The sequence below is a fragment of the Paracoccidioides lutzii genome (genome assembly GCF_000150705.2).
Source record: "Paracoccidioides lutzii Pb01 unplaced genomic scaffold supercont2.1, whole genome shotgun sequence".
NCBI lineage: Eukaryota > Fungi > Ascomycota > Eurotiomycetes > Onygenales > Ajellomycetaceae > Paracoccidioides > Paracoccidioides lutzii.
The window spans coordinates 883,656-906,100 of record NW_015440947.1 but is presented as its reverse complement, the minus strand read 5'-3'; the positions used below and the strand labels follow the sequence as shown (position 1 = coordinate 906,100).

Sequence of the window (22,445 nt, the reverse complement as noted above, 5' to 3'; positions counted from 1 at the left end):
AACACAGATAAATAAATAGTGCATCAGGATATGGGGTTGTTTCACAATGTGAAATCTATTTGTATTTCATCAAAATATTCTATCCGTATACATTTAAAATAAGATTTCCGCGATCTGCGCCCGAGAAAAAAAAAGTTTCTCGGTTCACCCAAATTGGCGCTAGTCCAGCATCTCCAAGGACAAGACAAGAATAACCATATATATACACCCACCAAGCCGATGGACAAAAGAAATCCTCAATTTCCCGCATGACAACGACGTTTTGAGGGCAAGAGGTTGGCGTTTGGTCACTCAACCTAGGTAGCTTTGGATGGTTCATCGACAATTCCTCCGAAACCATGTTTAAACCCACACCATGTCTGAATGCGCGGCTGCGGTTGACCACCAAGCAAGTCAACGGAGGCTATTACAAGGGTAACCGGACAGGCAATGTTGGATTTTTTGGCAAGAGAAAGGGCACCTACTATATCGATTGGCGGAAAGTTCGCACATATGTCGTTCCAGAGGGACTGGATACATTCAAGGTCGGTTTTATGTCTTTATGTCTTGTGCGGGCACCTCCCGTCTCCCGTCTCCCCTCACTCCTCACTGCTCTTCTCCTTTTCTTCTTCTTCTCCTTCTTCTTCTTTTGCGTTATGCGCCCAGATTACTGACCCTACAACCCTCAATGCCCATAACAGCTCACCCCATTCGTTACGAAACGAATGGAGCCCACAAGAACGCAGTACACGAAAACGATAATGATCGGTGAGCGGAAGGTGGAGGCACCACGGGCGATGGATGGAAAGGACTACCTCGACGATTGGTATGCGAATAACGTTTTAGAGTCTGATCAACTGGAACGGTACCGGAAGGGAGAGGTTGTCGAAGAGGACGGTGCAGCTGTAGAGACAGAAGCAGCTGAAATCACTTCAGAAAAGGACACGGAGTCAACGGCGGCGGACAACAGTAGCAATAAGAGTCCAAGAAATCAAGTGCCCTGATTTTCTTGCTGGTCCAGCTTTTTCGTTAACATTTTATTTTTCGATACCGGGTGAGTTTCGTTGGCCCCCGGAGATCTACTCAGAGGCATCTACGGTGCCGGTGTCTTACGATATGGGGGAGTATCGCCAAACTGCGTTTCTCCATGTTTATTTTTTGGGAGAATAAGTTCTCATTTTTCCTTTTTTCTTATGTACAATATACACTACGTATTCTGTTGGTTTTGTGATTAGAGGTTCCAGGCGAAAAAGGATATATAGTTTTATGTTCAAGAATCTGTCAAATATTGCAATTTTTTGCTGTATTTTTGCTATGACATGGAATGCCTGAGTTAATTCAAAAGGCTTAACGGACCAGAAATAATATCATATTTAACTAATAATTGTAGTGTGGACGCAATTGATCCCAGAAACACTTTCAGTTAAAAAGAAAACATGCATTCAAGCCTGGGAAGACTGCCCATGAGTCTAAAATCCTCAAAATTGCAGTCTCAACCTCAGATACCGCAATTGATGCAAGTTGGAACAGCTATATTTAAACGTGATACCAGCGAATTAGTTAATCCTCACGGCGAGTGGCTCCAGCCAACCTCAACTTCCTCGAGTCAAACATCGAATTACCCAACACGCCACTCATTCATCATTCCTGGAGATTTCCAGATCTTCATACGATCTTCCTGCACTGCGGTGCCTGAATTGAGGTGCAGGATGCTTTTGAACTTTAGACTCCTCTTTGCGTCTTGCTGTCACCATTTTGTGTTTCTAGGAACATCTGTTCGTCAAAGCCCTGTAGTCGCTACAGTGCGTCCTTCTGCGGCGTTTTCCAGCTGCGATTTGATCATATTTCTCTGGACAAACGGGATTTTTCGACAATTAAAAAAAAAAAAAAAAAAAAAAAAAAATCCCGCCTACTTGCAAAATGGCAGGATACGCTGCTTCATCGAGGCTTCTCCTCCGGTCTTCCTCGTCGGTTATATACACGGTTCCCTTCGACGCGTCCTGACTTGTCCCTGGTTATTTACCGCGAGTGTCATGCAATACATGGGATGGTAGACTCTTGAAAATGAACAAGCACTGCAGTCAGCTTGAATCTTTCCTCTAATCCTCAGACTCCATTTTTCATGAATCGAAGAGACCACATGAAAGAGCGTCAATCCGGAGCCAGCAAAAGAGCTGCGGCGAATGAACGCACTTTGCGGACGGGACAGGGTTTCTATTGAAAGATACTTGACTAGGGTAGGAGAATACATCTCAATACTTCCACGTAGAGGATCGTCAGCCCGCCCGTTCGTTGAGAATTGTCCCATCTGAGGTTGGGAGGTGGAGTATAGTTGCTAGTTCGGAGTTAGAAACCTAGACTGTGCATATTTAATCTGACTTCTAATTTGGAATCATTCCTACAATAAATATTGCTACTAATATGTCTGGTCTATTTTTCTATCGTCTCGTTTATATATTTATTAGAGCGCGCGTTGTATTTGTTTGATGAAAAGATCTTAGAAGCAATGGTGCCCGGGTGTAATGTTCGCGATGTTCCCTCAATGACGCCGTTGTTTGTAATCCATGTTCCTGGTCCCCAATCTGGAGAAGACCTAAAAATTCAATCTCCAATACTCGAGAAGCTTCAAACACCATTGACATAGCATCCCTGCGGATATTCCCGTCTTCTGTCCCTCTATGGCCGCATCCAGCTAGAGTCCGGCCACCTGAAGCATGGACACGTTTGCTGCAACCTCCCGCCGTCCCTTCACCACCACTCAGCGTTGATAACTAACTGTATCTCACCTTGCCCACCAGGCACCCTTCCCTCACCCAACATCCGTGACAGCAACCATGTTCCAGTCATTTACGGGAAGCTCTCGCAGACCGCGACAGGTCAACCTCTCAAACAGATCAACAAATCCCTTCGCCGCACACCCACCGGGACGTCATACTCCAGCTGGTCCAGGACCGCAATCAACCCTTGCCCTCGCGCAACAGGAACGGCTTCAGCGACAGTTGGACCGGGAGCGGTTGAATGCTAGCCGCACCTTGCAGCGCACGTGGAGGGGACACAAAACCCGGATGGTAACGAAAGAGACGTGGAGACAGGAGTGGGATGATGTGGAGAGGAAAAGAGGGTTGGATGTCTTCTCCGCTGGTTCAGACGTGGAATCGTTGGACTCCTGGGTGACTACGCCGCGGCCATACACGAACCCTACGGACTGCTTGTCCCAGCTGAGGAAGCTGCTGCGTTTTGTCTGGGTTAAGGATCGGGATGATTGGGCGCGGCTGTCATATTTTGGGAAGTGTTTCCAGATGACTTTGGAGGAAGCTCCTGTTCTCCAGCCTGATGGGGAGTGGACACTCACACTTGAGCGGTTTGGAGGGGTTGTTCTGAAGTTTCTTGCTGTGGCGCCCACGTCCGTTGCGCCTGTGTCGTTGGTTAATGATCTTCTTCGGCTCGTTATTTTTCTGTCTGTTTTGATACCGAAACAAATCACCCGTCTGGCTGAACAGTATTATGCCGTGTTAGCTTCGATAACTCTAAACCTTCGGACATCCGCGCTGGATTTCAGTCAGCTTAGAGATATGGTGGTGAAGAGTGTGCTCGCTCTTCTTCAACCCATTACATCGGAAACCCTCGATGCTTACGAATGGTTTGGCCGAAACTACCTAACAGTCCCGTCTCTTGACCACCATCTCGGAAAGATTGATGACCTAGCTACTGGGGTGAACTACAAACTTCTGGCCTCCGCAATAGATTCACACATCCTACTGTCCACGGATTCTTTTCTCCAACTGAAAGATGTGGACAAACGGCTTTGGCTGCTCTCCTATTTTATCTTCTTCCACCAACATGCGATGGGTGGTGGCGTAGTCAAGCAATCTCCAGAGACCTTATTTGTGAAAGTCGTCACGGGTCTACTCAGCCCTGTTGCTGGTGATGTTTCCCGCGGGCTTGGGATTGAAGAGCTGACTCAATCTGGGCTAACACCTCTTCCTCCTTTCATTCGGTGTCAACTTCTCACCCTTGTCGATCAGCATAGCATCACACATCTTCTAACACAGGCCGAATCAAGTAAATCCCCAATCTCCGGAGCTTCTCAACAATCGCAGCACCAGGCATCAGAGGATGCAAAGGCATTAGCGGCTTATGCATTAACACTTCTAAGAGTTTTCGCTAAGAGGGGTGATGAAATACGCATGTGGCTCTACTTAGGCTCCGCAATGGGAACAGGAAAAGATGGTGACTCCGCCACAGGTCGACTCCCTGCCATTAAGTACTTTTGGCATGCCTCTAGGTCAACAAACGTGTTTCGGAATATAGTGCAAAACTCGCGTGATGTCCTGGCAATGCTTCAACCAGCTTCAGCCCGTAGTTCTCAAGAAGGAAATCGAGCAGTCCGACAAAGCAACGATCGTGACCAAGAATGGACAATTATTCTGTTGTTTCTTGAGCTTTATACATTTCTCCTTAAAGTATTGGATGACGATGAATTCTTTTCTGTCACACCTTCTCTGGGGAGAACTACAGAAAATCCCAATGACTCGTGGACACAAGAGAGCGCTCTCCCCCTCGCGGATGTGAAAGAGTTAACCATTTTCTTGAAGAATTTGGCATTTACGCTCTATTGGAATGCGGCAGATTTAACAGCTTCAGAAGCAGAAACTAATGATCCAGGTGGCATTCGCAATTATTTTGTAACCGGTGGTACATCTCCGGAGCCAGCTTCTTCGACTCTGAAATCCAATGCCTGCAGCATTCTTGTTGGGGCTACTGGAATTCCTTTGGATTATTTCAAGGGGCTGGTGACGGGTTTGCTACGCATGGTGCATGAGAGGGAGTAAGTGATATTTTTCTACTTTCGCCTCGTGAATAATAAAATCTGGAGATAACTAATATGATCATATTAGCTCGAGGCGTAAGTTCTTGCCTGATGGCCTCTTTCTGATGGTTGATCGCTTTGATATGGAAGGGTTCATTCCCACGGTCGTTGCCGAGGAGGAAAACAGACACCAACTCCAAGAAGAAGACGAGGATGATGAACAAAGCGACGAGGCCCAGGATGAGACAACGGATGATGGATTAGATCAATCTCGAACACTTATAGGCACTGGGCGAGCTCAACAGCTTCGCCGTATCGAAGAGTTCAGAAAGCGATATCAGCAAGTTGCGCGGAGGAAAGAGCTAGAAGCTGTTGCACCCCGCCTGGAGATCTTGCGGAATATACCGTTTTTCATACCGTTCGCTACCCGCGTTCAGATATTCCGCGAGTTCATCTACAGAGATCAGGTGCAGAGACGACGAGGTTATATCGATCCCGACTCCTGGCGCTTATCTGTTGCTCACCACTCCCTAGGCGAGGATGGGAGATTGGGGAATGACGTCTTAAGTAAACACCATGCGACCATAAATCGAGAGTCCCTATTTCAGGATGCTTTCGAACAATTCTACGACCTGGGTGACGGCCTGAAAGAACCCATACAGATCTCATTTATTGATAAATTCGGCACGCAGGAAGCGGGAATAGACGGGGGCGGTGTTACGAAGGAGTTCCTAACCAGCGTTATCGGTGATGCGTTTAATCCATCCGGCGACTCTAGCCTGTTCATTGAAAATGATCAGCACCTGCTTTATCCGAATCCTACTATTGTCGAGCAGCGAAAGGCGCAGCTTCGGCATCATGGTGTTAAAGAGAGGAGCGTGGAGTGGAATAGGGAGATTAAGGATATATTGAAACGGTATGAGTTTCTGGGTCGGATTATAGGCAAATGTCTTTACGAGGGGATTCTGGTTGATGTCAGCTTTGCGGGATTCTTTTTGTTGAAGTGGGCTTTGACAGGGGGTACGAGTTCGGCACGCAAGGAGTCGTCGTACCGCGCTAATCTCAATGATGTACGAGATCTCGATGAGAGCCTGTACCAGGGATTGGTAAGTTATCCTTTTAAACCGCCCACCAACTACCTTCCCCTGAACCCCCTTTTCCAGTCACATGTCATGGCCGCTTAACTAACCACCCCATCCCCCGCACCCAGCTTCAACTAAAAAACTACCCCGGTGACGTCGAAGACTTCTCCCTAAATTTCACCGTAACCGATACCGTAACCGTCCCCCTCACAACACCTACCGGCAAACCCTACACAACAACCCAAAGCACAACCAAAGAGCTAAAACCCCACGGCTCCGACATCCCCGTCACAAACCAAAACCGCCTCGTCTACATCTCTTACATCGCCCGCCACCGCCTCCAAGCCCAACCGTACCTCCAAACAAACGCCTTCCTCCAGGGGCTCGGGACAATCATCCAACCATCCTGGCTGTCAATGTTCAACCAGTCCGAACTGCAGACGCTAGTAGGCGGCGAAGCGGGCGAGATCGACGTCTCCGACCTCCGTCGCAACACCGTCTACAGCGGCGTGTACATCGTAGGTGACGATGGGCATGAGCACCCGACCATCAAGCTGTTCTGGGAGGTGATGGAGGAGATGACGAACGAGGAGAGGCGGAAGGTGCTTAAGTTTGTGACGTCGACGCCGCGGGCGCCACTGTTGGGGTTCAGCCATTTGAACCCGCGGTTTAGTATTCGGGATTCGAGCGCGGATGAGGAGAGGTTGCCTAGTACGAGCACCTGTGCGAATCTGCTGAAGTTGCCGAGGTATTCGAGGCGGGAGACATTGAGGCAGAAACTTATGTATGCGATTAATTCAGGGGCTGGGTTTGATTTGAGTTGAGGGGATGATTATTTTCTATTTTATTTTATTATTATTATTATTATCATCATTATTATATATATATATATATTTGCCAAGTGAATCAATTGTGATCCCCCGAAGATAAGTTCAAACTGTGTTATTTTTCCTCATGATGGATGGAGATGGCTTTTTTCCCCTTCACTTATTTCCTTTGAAATCCTTCGTGGCTTAGAAAGCTTTCTAATTTTCATTCTCCACCTTTTCAGTGTTTTCTCTTTGCTTAAAAAAGGGACTGCAATGCGGGCACAATGGGATCAAGGCGTCCATATTACTAAATCTACATAAAAGCTTCTTCCTTGGCCGCTCAAATTCATTTCTCTTCCTCTTCTATCTTGAATATCTTCACCATCAGACATCTCATCTGAGGGGTTTTGCTATGACCTTTCTTTTTTCTTCTTTTTTTCAAGAGGGTTATAAACAAACATATAAGTTTGCGGTGGATCCTGAATGTATGCACGAATGCACGAAGCCAGATGTTCGATGTCCCTAATAAGGTATCTGCATCTGCCGAGATAACTAGTCAGTCGTTATCGTCGTCGCTGTGGAGGTGCTTCGTCCTTCTAGAAAGCAAGCACTATCTGCCATGACTGTATCATGCAGCAGGGCATGGATTGACATACTGCATCCTGCGTATGCGAGCGGACAGCGTTTGGTTGCTTTCCCTCTGCCCCATGTCCTCCTCACCGCACACTTGAGGATCAATAGTTATATTCGATAGATTGGTAAGATAGTTAGCAGTAAGTAAGTATAACGTAATTCCCCACACAGCGAACCACCCTCAGTGAGCAAACCTTCGCAGTGTAATCAGTTATCTCCAACGTCCTACTCCACTCGCTCAAACATGTGAAGATGCCACCTATTCACAATGAAAATGCAGGAAAACTCTATCGAGATAGAGGAAAGAATTGAACTTGCAATTTCAGTCTTTTGAAATCAAGAAACAGCCTCGATTCATGAAGCTGAAGCTGCGCATGTATTTAAAGTTTCATCTTTGTTCACAAGTGCGCGCCGTAATGATGTCTCTGCAGTGCGACACCACATTAAAATGATGATGTTGAGAAGCTGTATGAGTGAGCTTGACTAAGCTGCTGCATAAGAAGAGCAGTAAAGTTAACTAACTATCTAAAACCAGAAGAAGAACTTTTGCAATCGAGAGGTTGTCGAGCATAGATTGTCTCTATTTCAGGTTCAAGTTCTTAGTCAATTGACCAACGACTCTTTCAATAAAACCAGTGCCGCCTCCCACCAGCAGCTTGAGCCGTTGGGAGGTTTTATTCCACCTTTGGTTCAACCCTTGGTTCGACCCTCTGGAGTTTCCAGCAACCGGGTTGCTGTGGGAGGCGAAAAACAGGCCTCCAACCGTCAAAAAGGGGAGGGGAAGGCAGAGACGGAGCTGAGAGAGCAAACGAATACGGGTCTCGGATGGGGCAGTTCCAGCCCTGTTGTACCCAGCGAGTTGCCGGTTGACAAAGCTGCCATCCGCACTGGCAGCCGCCAGCTGGGCAGTTGGCCAGCCCGCCCTGCTGTGAATGTTTACTCTGTTGATTCGGGTGTTGTTGTCTGCTCTTGTCTGCTGTTGTCTGCTGTTGTCTTGTCTACTGTTTCGACGTTGCTGCTGCTGCTGCTTACCTAATCAAGACTAGCTCCGTCTCCTGTTGGACAAAGCCAAGTTCTCATTTCACTTTTTCTTCCTCTGATATTTTTTTTTTTCCTATTCACCAGTCACAAAACGACCATCCAAAACGGAACAAGTCAGAAAAGATAAATAAAAAAAAAAAGTTGTAAAAAAAAAAAAAAAAATAGAAAAAGGGGGGAAAAAAAGGGGGGAAAAAAGAAAGAAAAAAAAAGGAATCGCTGTGTTGGCTGTCTCTTTTTTTCACCTTTTTTTTTTTTTTCCACAGCACAAACCACAAACCCCAAACCACTGAAATCAACCTTCAACCTCATCTCTTAACTTTTTTGTCTTGTCTTCTTCTCTTTCTTTCTACACAACCACATCCCATCCCAATCTCAATTCTCTCTGGTCAACGCTGTGTCTTCATCCAGTGTTCCCTCTCTCTTCCTTCTCACCTTCTCCCTCAATCTACTCTTCTTGCCCCAAAGTCCTCGTATCGTGCCGGAAAAACCAAAAAAAAAAAAAAAAAAAAAAAAAAAAAGTTGAAAATCCCTTCAAAAAACCTTGCACGAGATCTGCCCGGTAAGTGACTTGACTGTGCCCTTTCTTCGCTTTTTCCTGTAGTTATTGCCTGGTCTATTGTGTCTGGCTTCTCTTTCATCTTCTTCCTCTTCATTGCATCATCAACAGCTGTTTCACCAGCACCAGTCCCACACAGAATCTACCCTCGCCACTCCTCCATAATAGAATCTGTACTGACTGAACCTGCTATGCCCATTTGACAGATCTCGTTGTTGTTGATATCCCCAGGTACTCGAGATCCTCTGTCTTCACTCGTTTGACTTTCCTCTCGGTTCTATCAGTGCACGTCTGCTCTTCTCATCTTTCCGTTATCTTTTCTGCCCCCATACCTGCCTTTTAAGCCCCGCAAAATACCACAAAGCGAGACAACACATTCCCATCCCTTGACTCCTGCAAAGAAATATTAACCCTTGTCACTGTTGTGCTGCGTTCTTTGGACTGTTTCACCCCGCTTATTCTGCTCTTTCCGTCCGCTAGATATCGAAAGAAAACAAACCACTCGACCGCCAAAATGTCTACTGCTGAAGTATCCACCGTTGTCCCAGAAACTAATCTCGTGGAGTCCTCCACAAATGGTACCACCATCAACACAAACGTTGTGACAGACGGTGCTGCTGATGGCAACGAGACCCCCAACTCCGCTGCCCCTACCAACGCCCAACCACACTCTGCATCCCTCTACGTCGGTGAACTAGACCCCTCCGTCACTGAAGCTATGCTTTTCGAGCTCTTTTCTTCCATCGGCCAGGTCGCCTCCATCCGTGTCTGCCGTGACGCGGTCACCAGACGCTCTCTCGGCTATGCCTACGTCAACTACAACAACACCGCTGATGGCGAACGTGCTCTCGAAGATCTCAACTACACTCTTATCAAGGGCAAACCATGCCGGATCATGTGGTCCCAGCGTGACCCTGCCCTGCGCAAAACCGGCCAGGGCAATGTCTTTATCAAGAACTTGGATACTGCCATCGATAACAAGGCTCTCCACGACACTTTCGCCGCTTTTGGCAACATTCTCAGCTGCAAGGTCGCTCAGGACGAGTTTGGTAACTCAAAGGGCTACGGCTTTGTTCATTACGAAACGGCTGAAGCCGCCACCAATGCCATCAAACATGTCAACGGCATGTTGTTGAACGAGAAGAAGGTATTTGTTGGCCACCACATCGCCAAGAAGGACCGCCAGAGCAAATTCGAGGAGATGAAAGCCAACTTCACCAACGTCTACGTGAAGAACTTGGAGCCTGAGGTCACCAATGAAGAATTCCGAGAGTTGTTTGAGAAATACGGTGAAATCACATCCGCATCGCTCAGCCGAGATAACGAGACCGGAAAGAGCAGAGGGTTCGGTTTTGTCAACTTCGTTAACCATGATAGTGCTGCTGCTGCCGTTGAAGACCTAAATGATAAGGAATACAAGGGCCAAAAACTCTATGTTGGACGAGCACAGAAGAAACACGAGCGGGAAGAGGAATTGCGCAAGCAGCATGAGGCTGCTCGTGTCGAGAAGGCATCTAAGTACCAGGGTGTCAACCTCTACGTCAAGAATTTGACTGACGACATCGATGATGAGAAACTCCGAGACCTTTTCATCGGGTTTGGAAACATTACCTCTGCCCGAGTCATGCGTGACACTATTGGCGACGCTGGTTCCGAATCTGAGAAAGAGAAGGAGGCCTCAAAGGATAACAAAGAGAACGTGAAGGAGGAGACTAAGAAGGAGGCTGGTGGGGAAGATTCTGCTGAGAAGACGGATAAGGCTGAAAAGCCAGATACCAAGAAACCTACTGATAAGAAACTTGGGAAGAGCAAGGGATTTGGGTTTGTCTGCTTCAGCAATCCAGATGAAGCTTCCAAGGCTGTCACAGAGATGAACCAGCGCATGGTTAATGGCAAACCTCTATATGTTGCCCTTGCTCAACGAAAGGACGTTCGCAAGAGCCAGGTACGTACATTTATTGTTGTGGAGTTTTGATTGCTCTCTTCCTCTTCGTCTCACTGACCGTTGATGTCTGCAGCTTGAGGCAAGCATTCAAGCTCGTAATACCATCCGACAACAGCAAGTTGCTGCTGCCGCTGGAATGTCCCAACCGGTAAATTTCCATTTCCCCCCAAAAACGCTACGGAGTTTCGACATGAGTTCTAATAGTCTTAAATAAAAGCAGTTCATGCAGCCTGCCGTCTATTACCCACCTGGCCAGCAGGGATTTATCCCTGCAAACGCACAACGCGGTGGCATGGCTTTTGCCCAGCAACCCGGCATGGTCCTCCCCGGAATGCCAGGCGGTCGCCCCGGACAATATCCCGGCGGCTTCCCACAACAAGGCGGACGCGGTCTTGCTGGCCCCAACCAACAACTCCCACCAAATGCATTTGGCATGGGTGCCCAGGGACTCCCCATCGGTGCACTCCAGGGTCCAGGCGGTATTCCCAATGGTCTCACCTACCCACAAGCTATTGCTCAGGTTCAAGCTTCGTTCGGACGGGGTGGTGGTGGCCGCGGACATGTCCCGGGTATGCAAGGTATGCCACCTAACATGGGCAATGTTCCTGGCATGCGCGGGGCTGGTGGTCCAGGGTTCACGCAAGGTCGTGGTGGCATGCCGCCTCAAGGAGCCGGTGGGATGGGTGGACGACCAGGACAAGCGGGGCGTGGAGGAGCTGGTGGTGTTGGTGGGCCTGTGCCAGGGATGCCACCGCGCGATGACGGTGCCGGTGTCGTGGGTGTTGGTGTGGGACCCAGCGGACTGAATCTTCAGGCGTTTAGTGCGGCGCCTCCGGCGCAGCAAAAGCAGATGCTTGGGGAGGCTATTTATCCCAAGATTCAGGTGCAGCAGCCAGAGTTGGCGGGGAAGATTACGGGGATGTTGCTTGAGATGGATAATGCGGAGTTGCTCAGTTTGTGAGTTTTCCTACACGTTCCTGGGTTCCTGCTGCGTTGTGGTTTGTTATGGGATATTTAAATGCTGACTGAAACCTGATAGGGTTGATGACGACGCTGCGCTACGGGCTAAGGTCGATGAGGCTATTAATGTTTATGATGAGTATATGAAGAATAAGGGTGGCGAGGGGGGTGGTGAGGGTGCTGCTGCTCCTGCCGGTAGTGGTAGTGATGCGGCGAAGCCTAAGGAGGCGACGGGTGGTGCTGGTGCTGTTGCCGGTGCGGCTTCTGGTGGGAAGGACGGGAAGAGTGAGGAGATGAAGTCTTGATTCTGAGGTTTATGGGGTTTGGGAATTCTTTTTGCTTTTGTTTTTCTCCTCTCTGCTTTCTTACGAAATGAGCAATGCCCAATGCCTATGCTTATGTTTGTTAGAACGGAAATGGATATGGATGGTATGCTATGGAAGGTATGGATGGTATGATATGATATGGTTTCTCCTTTTCTCTTTTTTAAAAAAGCAGAAAAGCAAGCGAGGGTTATTTTATGTCTTTACTAGCAAGCTGAGATTAGGCCGCCGTCCCCGTCCGTTCCCCTTTTTCTTCCTCAGGCTTGCTCCCTGTTTTATTTCTTCTTCCTTGCTCATCCCGCACGCGCGCGCACACGCACGCACACGCCTTCATCTTTTCTATTCCTCCTTGACGTGTTTGTTTGGAGTTCGAGTTTCGTTTCGTTAACGTGATTTATGAATTATTATTTTATTTTATTTTACTTCTTCTCTTTCTTCATTCTTCTTCTATTGGGGATCTCTTTCCCTCCTTTTCTCCTTTTCTTTCCCCTTCTCTTTGCGCGTTTGCTGCTGCTGGTGGTTTTTAATCTGCCTGTTGCCTGTTTCCTAGTATCCTGCTAACTGCCTGCGTATGTACGTACTGTACCTGATATCCCGAGGTTCCGCGAAAAGTTTTCTGCTTCTTTTCTCCTTTGCCAGCTCCTGTTCCAGTTCGAGTCCGAGTTCCAGTTCCAGTTCCTATCCTATCTATCCTAACCGTTGAACGGGTTTCCTCAGCTTCTCTCATCCGGTCCCAGTCTCCGGATCCCGATTGGCCAGTCCTGTCCGTGCTATATCCTGTTCCTCCTTTTTCGTCTTTCGTCTCTTCGTGTTCTTAGTGGAATGCCCACCAATTGTATCTGCTAGCAGTATACAATGGGCGATGGTGATGAAGTAGAAGACAGACAGACAGACAGACAGACAGACAGACAGACAGAAAGAAAGAAAGAAAGAAATAGAGGAAACCAAAATTGTGTTATTTACGTATATATATCTTCAATTCTCTTCAAACGAGCAGGTAATGGAGGATACTGTTTTGTGAGTGTTGTTTGCTTGCGTTTTGCTGTCTTTATGGGCGTTCTTTATATTTCCCTTCCCTTCCTTTTGCTTTATTTCGGCTGCTTTTGTGTGGTGAGGGCTGTAGGAAGATTCTGCAGAGGAGAGACAGAAGGCAGGTATGTGGAGTAGAATGAGGCATGTCGGTGGTGCGTAAGAGACGTTTTATTTGACAGTTGATATACTAGATTGTCTCTTTTTCTAAGAATCATCCACTTGAAGGGGGAAGTGATAATCCTTCGTATTTTGCGGTTGTTCACAGAGGAACAGGAACGGACGAACGATTGACTGCCTATTTAGCAGATAGATGTTCTCCCGTGATCTCGTATATTTCCAGATGAAAGAGTGTTGAGCATTCGCATCGCATTTGACGTTGTAAATCGGTCTATTTAGGTTGACCAGACCGACACAAATACCCGAGGCAGAAGGGGAATCAATCTGCAAACGCCCTCACTCGCCAGCACCCACCCACGCCAACAACCATAGCATTCATCCCAAACAACCGTGCAGTTATCATCGACCATGGCATCCTCGTCATCCTCACCCATCATCCAGGGGCATAGCATAGACAGCAGTCTTCGCGGCGCATATTCGGCCTCCCCAATTAAGTATATGCTCTATGGCCGAGGTAAACAAATAGGACACGATTCGCACTCCATCATAACAGTTATCTTGTTACATCTTTCCCCCTCCAATTCCTCGCTTTTTACTCCCTATATTGTTATCAATATCAAATTTCATGCCGTAACTAACGACTAAAGGACAGGATGCATCACCTCCCTCCCTGACGTCATCGCGAAACTGGGCGCTTCAAAGGCGTATATTATCACTGGCAGGTCTCTGCGGGAAAAGACGCCGGTGATCAAGCAGATAGAGGAGATACTAGGCGTTGAACATCATGCAGGCACTTATAGCGGAGTGCGGCAGCATGCGTGCGTTTTCATGCCTTAAGTTTGTAAACAAAGGAGGCGGTGGGGTTGAGGCAATCTAAAATAATCCCCTCCTCCCTTCTCTGCGCCTGTTGCTGTCTATACATGCAAAAAAAAAAAAAAAAAAAAAAAAAAAAAAAAAAAATACTACACCGTTAAAATATACATTCCAACGCTCACCGAATGTTCACCCAACCAGCCCATTAGCTGACATCGAATCCGCCATAAGCGCAGTCCGAGAATCCGGCGCGGACGTACTGGTTTCTGTCGGAGGCGGATCGCCCATCGACGCCACAAAAGCCATCGCGTATCATTTGCATATTAACAATGACGATGCGAATGGCGGGCGGAAATGGATTCCCAGCATTGCGGTGCCGACGACATTGAGTGTGGCGGAGACGACGAAGAATGCGGGGTTTACCAATGCGGAGGGGGCGAAGGTCAGGGTTTCGGATGCAGAGTTGGTGCCTAAGGGTTCGTTATTTTCGGCCTTTTTTATATGTTGTATTTCTATATGTGGTGGGATGGGTTCATAAGAAGATAAAAGGGGGCGGGGGAGGGTTTGTGAAGCTCGCTTTTGAAGAAACAATATATCTAACCCATATACGATGTATAGCTGTGCTCTACGACGGCGATCTGGCCCTACACACCCCCCTACGCCTATGGCTGAGTTCCGCCGCATGTTTCACCCCCCTTCCCCCATCACATCCATATAATATATCTATCTATATTAACAAAGTAGCTAGATCCGCGCCCTCGACCACGCCCTGGAACTCCTCTACGTACCCTCCGCCCCCGAAGTCCCCACAAAACACCTCGCCCTCTCCTCCCTAACAGACCTCTTCACCCTCCTCCCCAAATGCCACGCCAACCCCCAAGACGCAGACGTACGCCAACGCCTCTTTCTCGCAGGCTACGCGGCGTTCTTCCCCTTCCTGTTCTCCGGTGCCCTGGGCCTTAGTCATGCCATTGGCCATGCTATTGGGGCGAGCTATGGGATTCCGCATGGGATTACGTCGTGTATCAGTTTGGGCAAGGTGGTGAGGTTTTTGGCGGAGAGGGCGGAGGAGGGAGAGGAGGCGAAGCAGATTGCGAGGGCTGTGGCGTTTATTCCTGGGTTGAAGGGGACAGGGAGGGTGGGTGGGGATGCGCTATTGGTGGCCGAGGCGGTTGAGGGGTTGGTTGGGAGACTGGGTTTGGCGAGTGGATTGGCAGATGTATGATGTGTTTTCTATATCCTCCCCTTTCTTCTTTTTTCCTTTGGTTGTCTCTGTGACCTGTGTTTAAGAGATAGATGATTGACGGCTGATTTTGAGCTTCTAGTATAACGTCAAGTCCGGTGAGGAAGAGGATATTGCTATTCGCGCGCTGCGGGATCCCGCACATCCTGATTTGAAGGCTGGTTCGTGTTGTGGCCTCTCTCCTATGGCTGTGTAATGTCCTGAGTGCGTCTGACATGGGTATTTTTTGCAGTTACGGAGCTGGTTCGCACTATGTACACATCCTCCACCTCGTCTGATGTGACGATGCGCCTGTAGGAAGGTAGGAAGGTAGGTTTCTTTACTGGGGGTTCATATGCCGCTCTGTCTTCGAGGATTAGGCGAGGCATATATATACGCTGCTGTTACGTCATTGATATGTTTCGGGGTATAGATATAGCCACTAGCTATGAGTGTTTGATACGATCACTCTGTATTTGTGAATTAAACGAGTTGTGATGTGAGAAGAATAGCCAGTCACTGCATGTGGCGTCTTTACGCATAATTCAAATAGGGTATCTTCATCCTATCTATCATTGATATATCTACACACACATCCCCAAAGACCAACAAAGTAACCCCAATCCTTCTAATCAATCCCTCTCCCCCCACCTACCTACCCATACAACAACTCCTCAACCCTCTCCCCAATCGCCAACGCACTCGTCAACCCGGGACTCTCAATCCCCAACAAATTCACAAACCCCTCGAACCCCTCCTCCTCCCTAATAACAAAATCCCTAAACGCCCCCCTCTCCTCCCCCTCCCCGACCGCCAACTTCGGCCTAACCCCACAATAATCCAACCGAATCATCTCCGCCTTAATCCCGGGCAAATACTCCCGAATCTCCCTCACGGCCTCCTCCAACCTCCCCATATTCGGCACCAGATCCTCAGGCCCATCAACCCACTCCACATCCGGCCCAAAGCGCACTTGCCCCGCCATATCCAGCGTAAGATGCGTCCCCAACCCCCCCAGCCCAGCCTTGGGAGCCGGATACAGCAGCCTGCGCGGCTTGGGACTGGACGCCGCGTAGGAGAAATACGTGCCCTTCGCATAGGCGGGTGTCACATGTCTGTGCCGCGGCAGGAGCATATTAGAAATAGCGCAGGAGGAATGTCCCGCGGCGTTAATGAGAGTCTCCGCCGTAACCGCCCATTCCTCCCCGCCTTCCCTTTTCCCCCCACCACCACCGGATCTGGTGTATATCACATACCCACCGCCAGCAGGCAACTTCTCCACCCCCTCCACCGCAGTCAAAAGCGCCACATCGCCCCCCATCTCCTCAAACTCCCCCCGCAAACACCCCATGAGCGCATGACTATCCACAATCCCCGTGCTGGCACTCTCCAGCACCCCCGCCCGCGCTCTTACATCCGGCTCCGCCCTCCTCGCCTCCGCACTCCCCACAAACCGCGTCGGCACCCGAATCTGCCTTGAGTGCTCATACAGCTGCTGCAGGGTATCCATCTGCTCGTCGTCCTGTGCCAGGATCCATTTGGACGTGTTGGAGTGGGGGATGTTGCGGGACGCGCAGAGGGAGTAGAGGAGGTGCTTGCCGCGGATGCAGAGGGTGGTTTTTAGAGAGGCGCGCGGGTAGTAGAGGCCTGCGTGGATCACTTCGGAGTTGCGACTTGTTGTTTCTGTGCCGAGGTGGGCGTGGCGTTCTAGGAGGACTGTGGTTGTGTTTGGGCGGGCGGCGGCGAGGTGGCGGGCGATGGAGAGGCCGACTATGCCGCCGCCGATTATCTGGGGGTTGGTTTGGGGTGTTAGGGAATGGGCTGTTTTTGGGTTTTTTTTTTTTTTTTTTTTTTTTTTTTTTTTTTGGATTCTATGGTATGTATGATGCTTTGGGGAGATGGAAAGGGAGTTTTTATATATTTACCGCATGTGTAAAATCGGCGTTGGCTGGTGATGTGGTTGAGAATGGTCTTGTCGGGTATCGATTTCTACTTCTGATTGGTTTTGTGAGTCTGCAGAAGGTCGTACGGGAAAACATTAAGAAAATACAACATAAATATGGATAGCCCGTATAATATCTATACAATTGGAGAGGGATTTAGCCGTAGTATTTGTTATTCTCACAACGGAGACTGCTTGTATCGCGGTTGGTTGCCGTCCACGGCCCGAGAATTCGGGGTTCGGCATTGACAACAAGTGGACAATATGTTGGGACCTTCTTGATGAGGCTAAGCTGATTTTGGAAATATTGTTACTATATCCAGCAAGTATCTTCCCATGTTTGGTTTAGCCTTGTCAAGGGATATCAAATTTCATTGCCTCCTACTGTACCTGCATGAATCTGAGCCGATTCTTTCGGATCGGCATCCAACTCAGCTGTATATGATTCAGCTCACAGGGGCGTACCATTAGCCTCTATAGTCTACCAAACCATCAAGCTCAAAAAGCGACCATCTTCTGAGAATATGTAGAATTCAGTTCATCCTTGTAGAGAACTTCCATAATCTCAATGTATGCATTTACCTCCTCCCACCCTCCGCAGCGTTTAAATCGCGTAGAAGCTGCCTGGAACCACCTGTTCAACAATAACGATGATGAAGATGATGATGATGATGATGATGATAACAAATATCGAAACTCCAGCAGACAGGTCGCACTCATAATGTAACGATAGAAGTGGACTCCGGTATAGAGCTAAATACCACGATGCAAAATGACCACGCTCACAATGAGGGGGGGAAATTTGATGCTATCTGTGTGTCGGAAAAGGAACATATGAAGACGTCAATGAAGTCACACGCCCGGACCGATATTACGAAATTCAAAAAGAAAATGAAAACCCCGTCATCGCCTCCCAGCCAAACTCCTAATCAGATTATTATAATACTGTCAAATCCAGAATGTCAGTAGATAGAAGGCCCCCATAGTCACATATCACAGTAAGGAAATGAAAGGGCAACCATATATATAAAAAAAAAAGAAAAAAGAAATTCAAAACTCACCTCCTTCTGCTCACTCGCCAGCTTCCCATGAGTATCCTATAAACACCACCAAACATGTTAACCAACCATCATATCTCCCAACAAAGGCAGGGCAGCAGTCACACATACGTTAATAATAGTCATAACAAGCGAATAATTACTGCACAAAAACCTCTCCCTCCCCCTCGCATCCCCTCCATTCCCCGCCCTCCCAAACTTCCCCAACAACACATCAAACTCCCCCCGCAGCCTCGCCAGGCTGTTCGACACAGGCTCGTCGTCCCCCGCCTCACTACTAAGCGCCAAAATGCCTTGCAGGAATTGCCCGAAGCGTTGTGTCAGCGGGTGCGGCGCTGACGAGGAGGACGAAGACTGTCTATCGCCTCCGCTGGTTAGCGCGAGGGCGGCGATGTTGTTGGCACCAGAAGCTGCAGCACCGGTGATGGTGTTTATGCCCGCTGCAAACCGCTTGAGAGACTCGGTGTGCATGTCCATGACCATCTGGAAGCGGGGCCAGAGCAGCATGTTTATTTGATTTATGTAGCCGTCTGCGACAGGAACTTTGCGGCGTTGGAGCTCAAAGGCGAAGTGCTGGTTCAGGCGGACGCAGAGAAGGATGCCTAGGCAGTCTGTCGAGCGGTCTAGGAGGGTCTTTGTCTGGGTTTGGCCGAGTGTGAAGACCGGGTTGAAGATTTGGTGGAGTCTGGCGGTTTGTGTGCTTGCACTTGCTTGTGAGTGTGAGTGCGGGAGGGCGGGGGCGAACATCTCAGTGACGAAGCTGTATTCGGCAGAGATGTTGTCTATGAGGGCTAGGTTGAAGTTGCGGAAGGGGACTTCGGTGCCGTGGATTGTTTGTTTGGTGGGCGGCTGCGGGTCTTCGGCTAGGTAGGAGGGGAGGGCGGTGGGGTTGGCGGATTTTAGGATGTCGAGGCGCCGACCTAGGGAGAAGGGGTCGTAGGTTGGGTTGCGGGTGCTGTGGTATGCGTTTGCTGTTGTTGGGGGGGGGAATAGTAAGTATTATTTATATACATCAGGACCTTATGCTTTTAAAGGGGGGAAGGGGAGAGAGATAGACATACCGCGTTTTTGAGCGTTTGGGTCACCACCCAGCAGATCATTGCGGTCAGCAGCGTGCAGCTTGAGCTTCTCCAGGGCCTGGATGTAGCGGGTGAAGTTGGACAGGTAATACCATTTCATGGTGTTGATGTAAGCCTGGACGATCTCCTCTGCAAGGGTTGGATGGTGTCTCGAGAGGAAGGCATATAAATCCTTGTATTTTATGAGGGATTTCTGTTGAATGACTTGGGCGTTCATATTGGGCGATCGAATAGCCTTGATCTGCGCGACGAGATAATCTCTGACTCTTTCGATGGCCTTGGATATATATCACGTAAGTTATTTGGGGGTGCAACATTGGATGTTTAGAAATGGAGGGTCTCACCTTCGCTTTCAAATCGGATAGTAACGGCTTTAGATCCTCGACTGCCTTTACATTAGTAAGGGTGGAGGTGTTGGCTTCGATAGAGGCCGATCTCGTCTCGACTTCGTTCAGGGCTTTGACCCATTCTTGGTTGATGGGGCCCTCTGATATCAGACGCACTGCCTTTGGCGATATGCTGACCTCTTCAACGGCAGGGCCTAGAAGCCGTTCGAGGTTGAGTCTGTTTTCCAGTTGTGAATTTAGCTGGACGGATCGAGACTGCAGTGATTCGATTTCTGCGGAGACGACTCCTAGTTCTGTCTGGAATCTGGACAGGTATGATTCCACTGATTTAAGGACATCGTCGCAGCCCTAGGAGTGATATATGTTCAGAAGAGCGACTTCTTCAAACGAAGGCAGGGAAGAAAGGGTAGGGGGGGGTTCATAGATACCGCAATTGCGCCGTGGAGATCCTGAAACCTATCCCTCTCCTTTTCATCTATAAAATCAGAGTCAATGTTATGTTTTGTAACACCAGGAGAGAAAAATGGCCCATACACTGCTCGAGGGTCTGCACATCTCCACGCCCTTTAGATCTCTCATCCCCAGCCGTTGTCTCATCAGCATCCCCACCACTCTTCCCCTGCTGGACAAACTCCTCCAAACTCAACTCCCCAAACTCAATATCCTCGACCAGACGCTCCGGCTTCTCCACCGCAGCCTTCACAACAGATACAGTCTGCATTTCACCTGCCATTGGCTGTTTCCCAAGGATGTTATACAGCACTTCCAGGGGGTCCGGTTGTTGTTGCTGCTGTTGCTGTTGCTGCTGCTGCTGCTGCTGCTGCTGCTGTTGTTGTTGTTGTTGTTGCTGTGATATCGAGTCCAGCTTCGAGCCGTCCGGTCTGGGCAACAAGGAGGAGCCATTTGCCTGGCGCAGGGTGGCGGGGATCGAAGATGTAGAGGCATTGGGGGAGGTGGCTAGAGAGAGGGAGGAGGAGCGAGGACTGAAGCCTGGACGGCCAGGGTGGGAGGAGGCGGCGGAGAGGAGCGGGTTACGGCGGGCTGGGGAGTAGGCGCGGGAGCCAGGTGTGGACGCACCGGAGGCCGGGGGGTGGGCGGAGAAACGGTCCAGCCACATTTGATGAGCTTAGAAGGGGGCGGGGGACATTGTGCAAAATCTCCAAATATCCATCTGTATACATGGAGGGGGAGGGGTTGGGGTTGGAGCTGTCAAGAGATGATCCTCCTTCCAACCTCCTCAATGCGCTTTGTGATGGCTGCCAGCGGTCGCACCGTCCTCCGTAGTAGAATGCAGCGAGCTACAGCCAGCCGCAGCAGCCAAGAACGCGTGTTCTTGGCAAACACCTATCACGTGACACCAACAGACAAACATGTGCAAACATGCCCGAAACAGCCTAGCGTTGGCCCCTGCCCGCCGTTGCACCAAAGCAACTAACTAGATGTGGTTTAGTCCCCTGCGCCGATTAGCTAATCCAGCCCCCCCCTCCCTTTCCCGCTGCCGGGCCCAGTCCCTCCTCTCTGCTCCTATTCTGCTGTTTCGTTCCGCACCGACCGAAGGAAAAACAAAAAAAAAAAAAAAAAAAAAAAGGGTCAGAAAAATTTTCCCCGGAGCTTGGTCCAAGTTCAACTTTTGCCTGATTAATTCATTTTGTTATTTGCTGGAAGAAGGACTGGCCTGCCCTGGGCTGGCTGTTGAGAGAGAAGAAAATTAGTCTCTTCTGACCTGAAAATTAACCCTTGAGCATTTCTCCCGGCCCAGCTGCTTCTTGCTCTCCGGCCACTCGCTCCCACTTTTAACGTCTCTTCTCTCTTCGCTTCTCTTCTCCCCTCGTTTCGTCTTCGCTTGTGGGGCCTTCTCCTTTGCCTCCTTGCTCTTCATACCTCTGCTTCTATATATCGCTCCATCCAATCCATCCATTACATCCCATCTCATCACCATGGCCGACGATGCGCAGGTATGTCTCCCAAAGTCGCCGTTCGTTGTCTGCTGGTGCCTCCTTTTCTCGTCCCATCAAACTTCCCCGCATCTCTCCCTCGCGAACCTGGCCTACGCTATTCAACATAGTTTCCCATTCCCTCCTAACCCGTTACGAACTCTGTCCCATTAAGCATCAAAATACACATGCACTCCTATATATACGAAAATAAGTAAATGTAAACTAACAGCCTTTTCCCCCCCCCCCCCCTCTCCCTACAACCAGCATGAACACACCTTCGAGAGCGCCGACGCCGGCGCCTCAGCCACGTTCCCCATGCAGTGCTCTGCCCTGCGCAAGAACGGCTACGTCGTGATCAAAAACCGCCCCTGCAAAATCGGCGAGATGTCCACCTCCAAGACCGGCAAGCACGGGCACGCCAAAGTCCACCTGGTCGCCATCGACATCTTCACCTCCAAGAAACTTGAGGATCTCTGCCCTTCCCCCCCCCAACATGGAGGGGGCCGAATGTCTATCGCAAAAAATACCAATTGGGACGCTTCTCTCTCCCCCTTTATATTTTTATATTTTATATTTTTAATATTTTAATATTAAGAAACTCCCCCCTGTGGTTTCTGCGTTTTTGATTTTTGGGGGGAGAAAAAAAAAGAAAAAAAGAAGGAGGTGTTAATAACCCCCCCCCGCGCCTCTATTCTCCCGCGACGCGTTCTTCTTGTCTCATGTCGCAGAATGAGTGCCCCCCCGAACGACGACAGAAATC

The 22,445-nt window shown here is 49.2% G+C and overlaps 7 protein-coding genes across 7 annotated transcripts in view; 6 read left to right on the top strand and 1 right to left on the bottom strand.

The window, feature by feature from the left end:
- Positions 1 to 338: 338 nt before the first annotated feature.
- On the top strand, positions 339 to 983 carry PAAG_00247 (50S ribosomal protein YmL27; the record flags this gene model as incomplete). Its single annotated transcript, XM_015843956.1, has 2 exons — positions 339 to 524; positions 681 to 983. The coding sequence occupies 2 exons, from the start codon at positions 339 to 341 to the stop codon at positions 981 to 983; spliced, it is 489 nt and encodes a 162-aa protein (XP_015700291.1).
- A 1,830-nt stretch (positions 984 to 2,813) lies between these two features.
- PAAG_00246 (IQ and HECT domain-containing protein) lies at positions 2,814 to 6,695 on the top strand (the record flags this gene model as incomplete). Its single annotated transcript, XM_002797661.1, has 3 exons — positions 2,814 to 4,807; positions 4,878 to 5,895; positions 6,000 to 6,695. The coding sequence occupies 3 exons, from the start codon at positions 2,814 to 2,816 to the stop codon at positions 6,693 to 6,695; spliced, it is 3,708 nt and encodes a 1,235-aa protein (XP_002797707.1).
- Positions 6,696 to 7,581: 886 nt separating this feature from the next.
- PAAG_00245 (hypothetical protein) lies at positions 7,582 to 8,349 on the top strand (the record flags this gene model as incomplete). The annotated part of the gene is made up of 2 exons (XM_015843955.1): positions 7,582 to 7,638; positions 7,849 to 8,349. The coding sequence occupies 2 exons, from the start codon at positions 7,582 to 7,584 to the stop codon at positions 8,347 to 8,349; spliced, it is 558 nt and encodes a 185-aa protein (XP_015700290.1).
- Positions 8,350 to 9,424: 1,075 nt separating this feature from the next.
- PAAG_00244 (polyadenylate-binding protein) lies at positions 9,425 to 12,120 on the top strand (the record flags this gene model as incomplete). The annotated part of the gene is made up of 4 exons (XM_002797659.1): positions 9,425 to 10,855; positions 10,929 to 11,003; positions 11,076 to 11,812; positions 11,895 to 12,120. 4 exons carry the CDS (start codon positions 9,425 to 9,427, stop codon positions 12,118 to 12,120), a joined length of 2,469 nt encoding a protein of 822 aa, XP_002797705.1.
- Positions 12,121 to 13,695: 1,575 nt separating this feature from the next.
- On the top strand, positions 13,696 to 15,640 carry PAAG_00243 (alcohol dehydrogenase IV; the record flags this gene model as incomplete). The annotated part of the gene is made up of 6 exons (XM_015843954.1): positions 13,696 to 13,801; positions 13,940 to 14,105; positions 14,302 to 14,566; positions 14,849 to 15,319; positions 15,426 to 15,504; positions 15,576 to 15,640. The coding sequence occupies 6 exons, from the start codon at positions 13,696 to 13,698 to the stop codon at positions 15,638 to 15,640; spliced, it is 1,152 nt and encodes a 383-aa protein (XP_015700289.1).
- Positions 15,641 to 15,977: 337 nt separating this feature from the next.
- PAAG_00242 (Vps52 / Sac2 family protein) lies at positions 15,978 to 20,865 on the bottom strand (the record flags this gene model as incomplete). Its single annotated transcript, XM_015843953.1, has 9 exons — positions 15,978 to 17,111; positions 17,248 to 17,335; positions 17,451 to 17,538; positions 18,322 to 18,361; positions 18,434 to 19,293; positions 19,384 to 19,678; positions 19,746 to 20,096; positions 20,177 to 20,223; positions 20,283 to 20,865. The coding sequence occupies 9 exons, from the start codon at positions 20,863 to 20,865 to the stop codon at positions 15,978 to 15,980; spliced, it is 3,486 nt and encodes a 1,161-aa protein (XP_015700288.1).
- Positions 20,866 to 21,685: 820 nt separating this feature from the next.
- Positions 21,686 to 22,445, top strand: part of PAAG_11075 (eukaryotic translation initiation factor 5A) — a gene marked incomplete at both ends in the record, with an annotated part of 1,651 nt that continues 891 nt past the window's right edge. Inside the window, 2 exons of the mRNA XM_015846783.1 lie at positions 21,686 to 21,703; positions 21,950 to 22,108. Coding sequence (XP_015703587.1) covers positions 21,686 to 21,703; positions 21,950 to 22,108 — 177 coding nt within the window. The remainder of the gene's footprint in view (positions 21,704 to 21,949; positions 22,109 to 22,445) is intronic.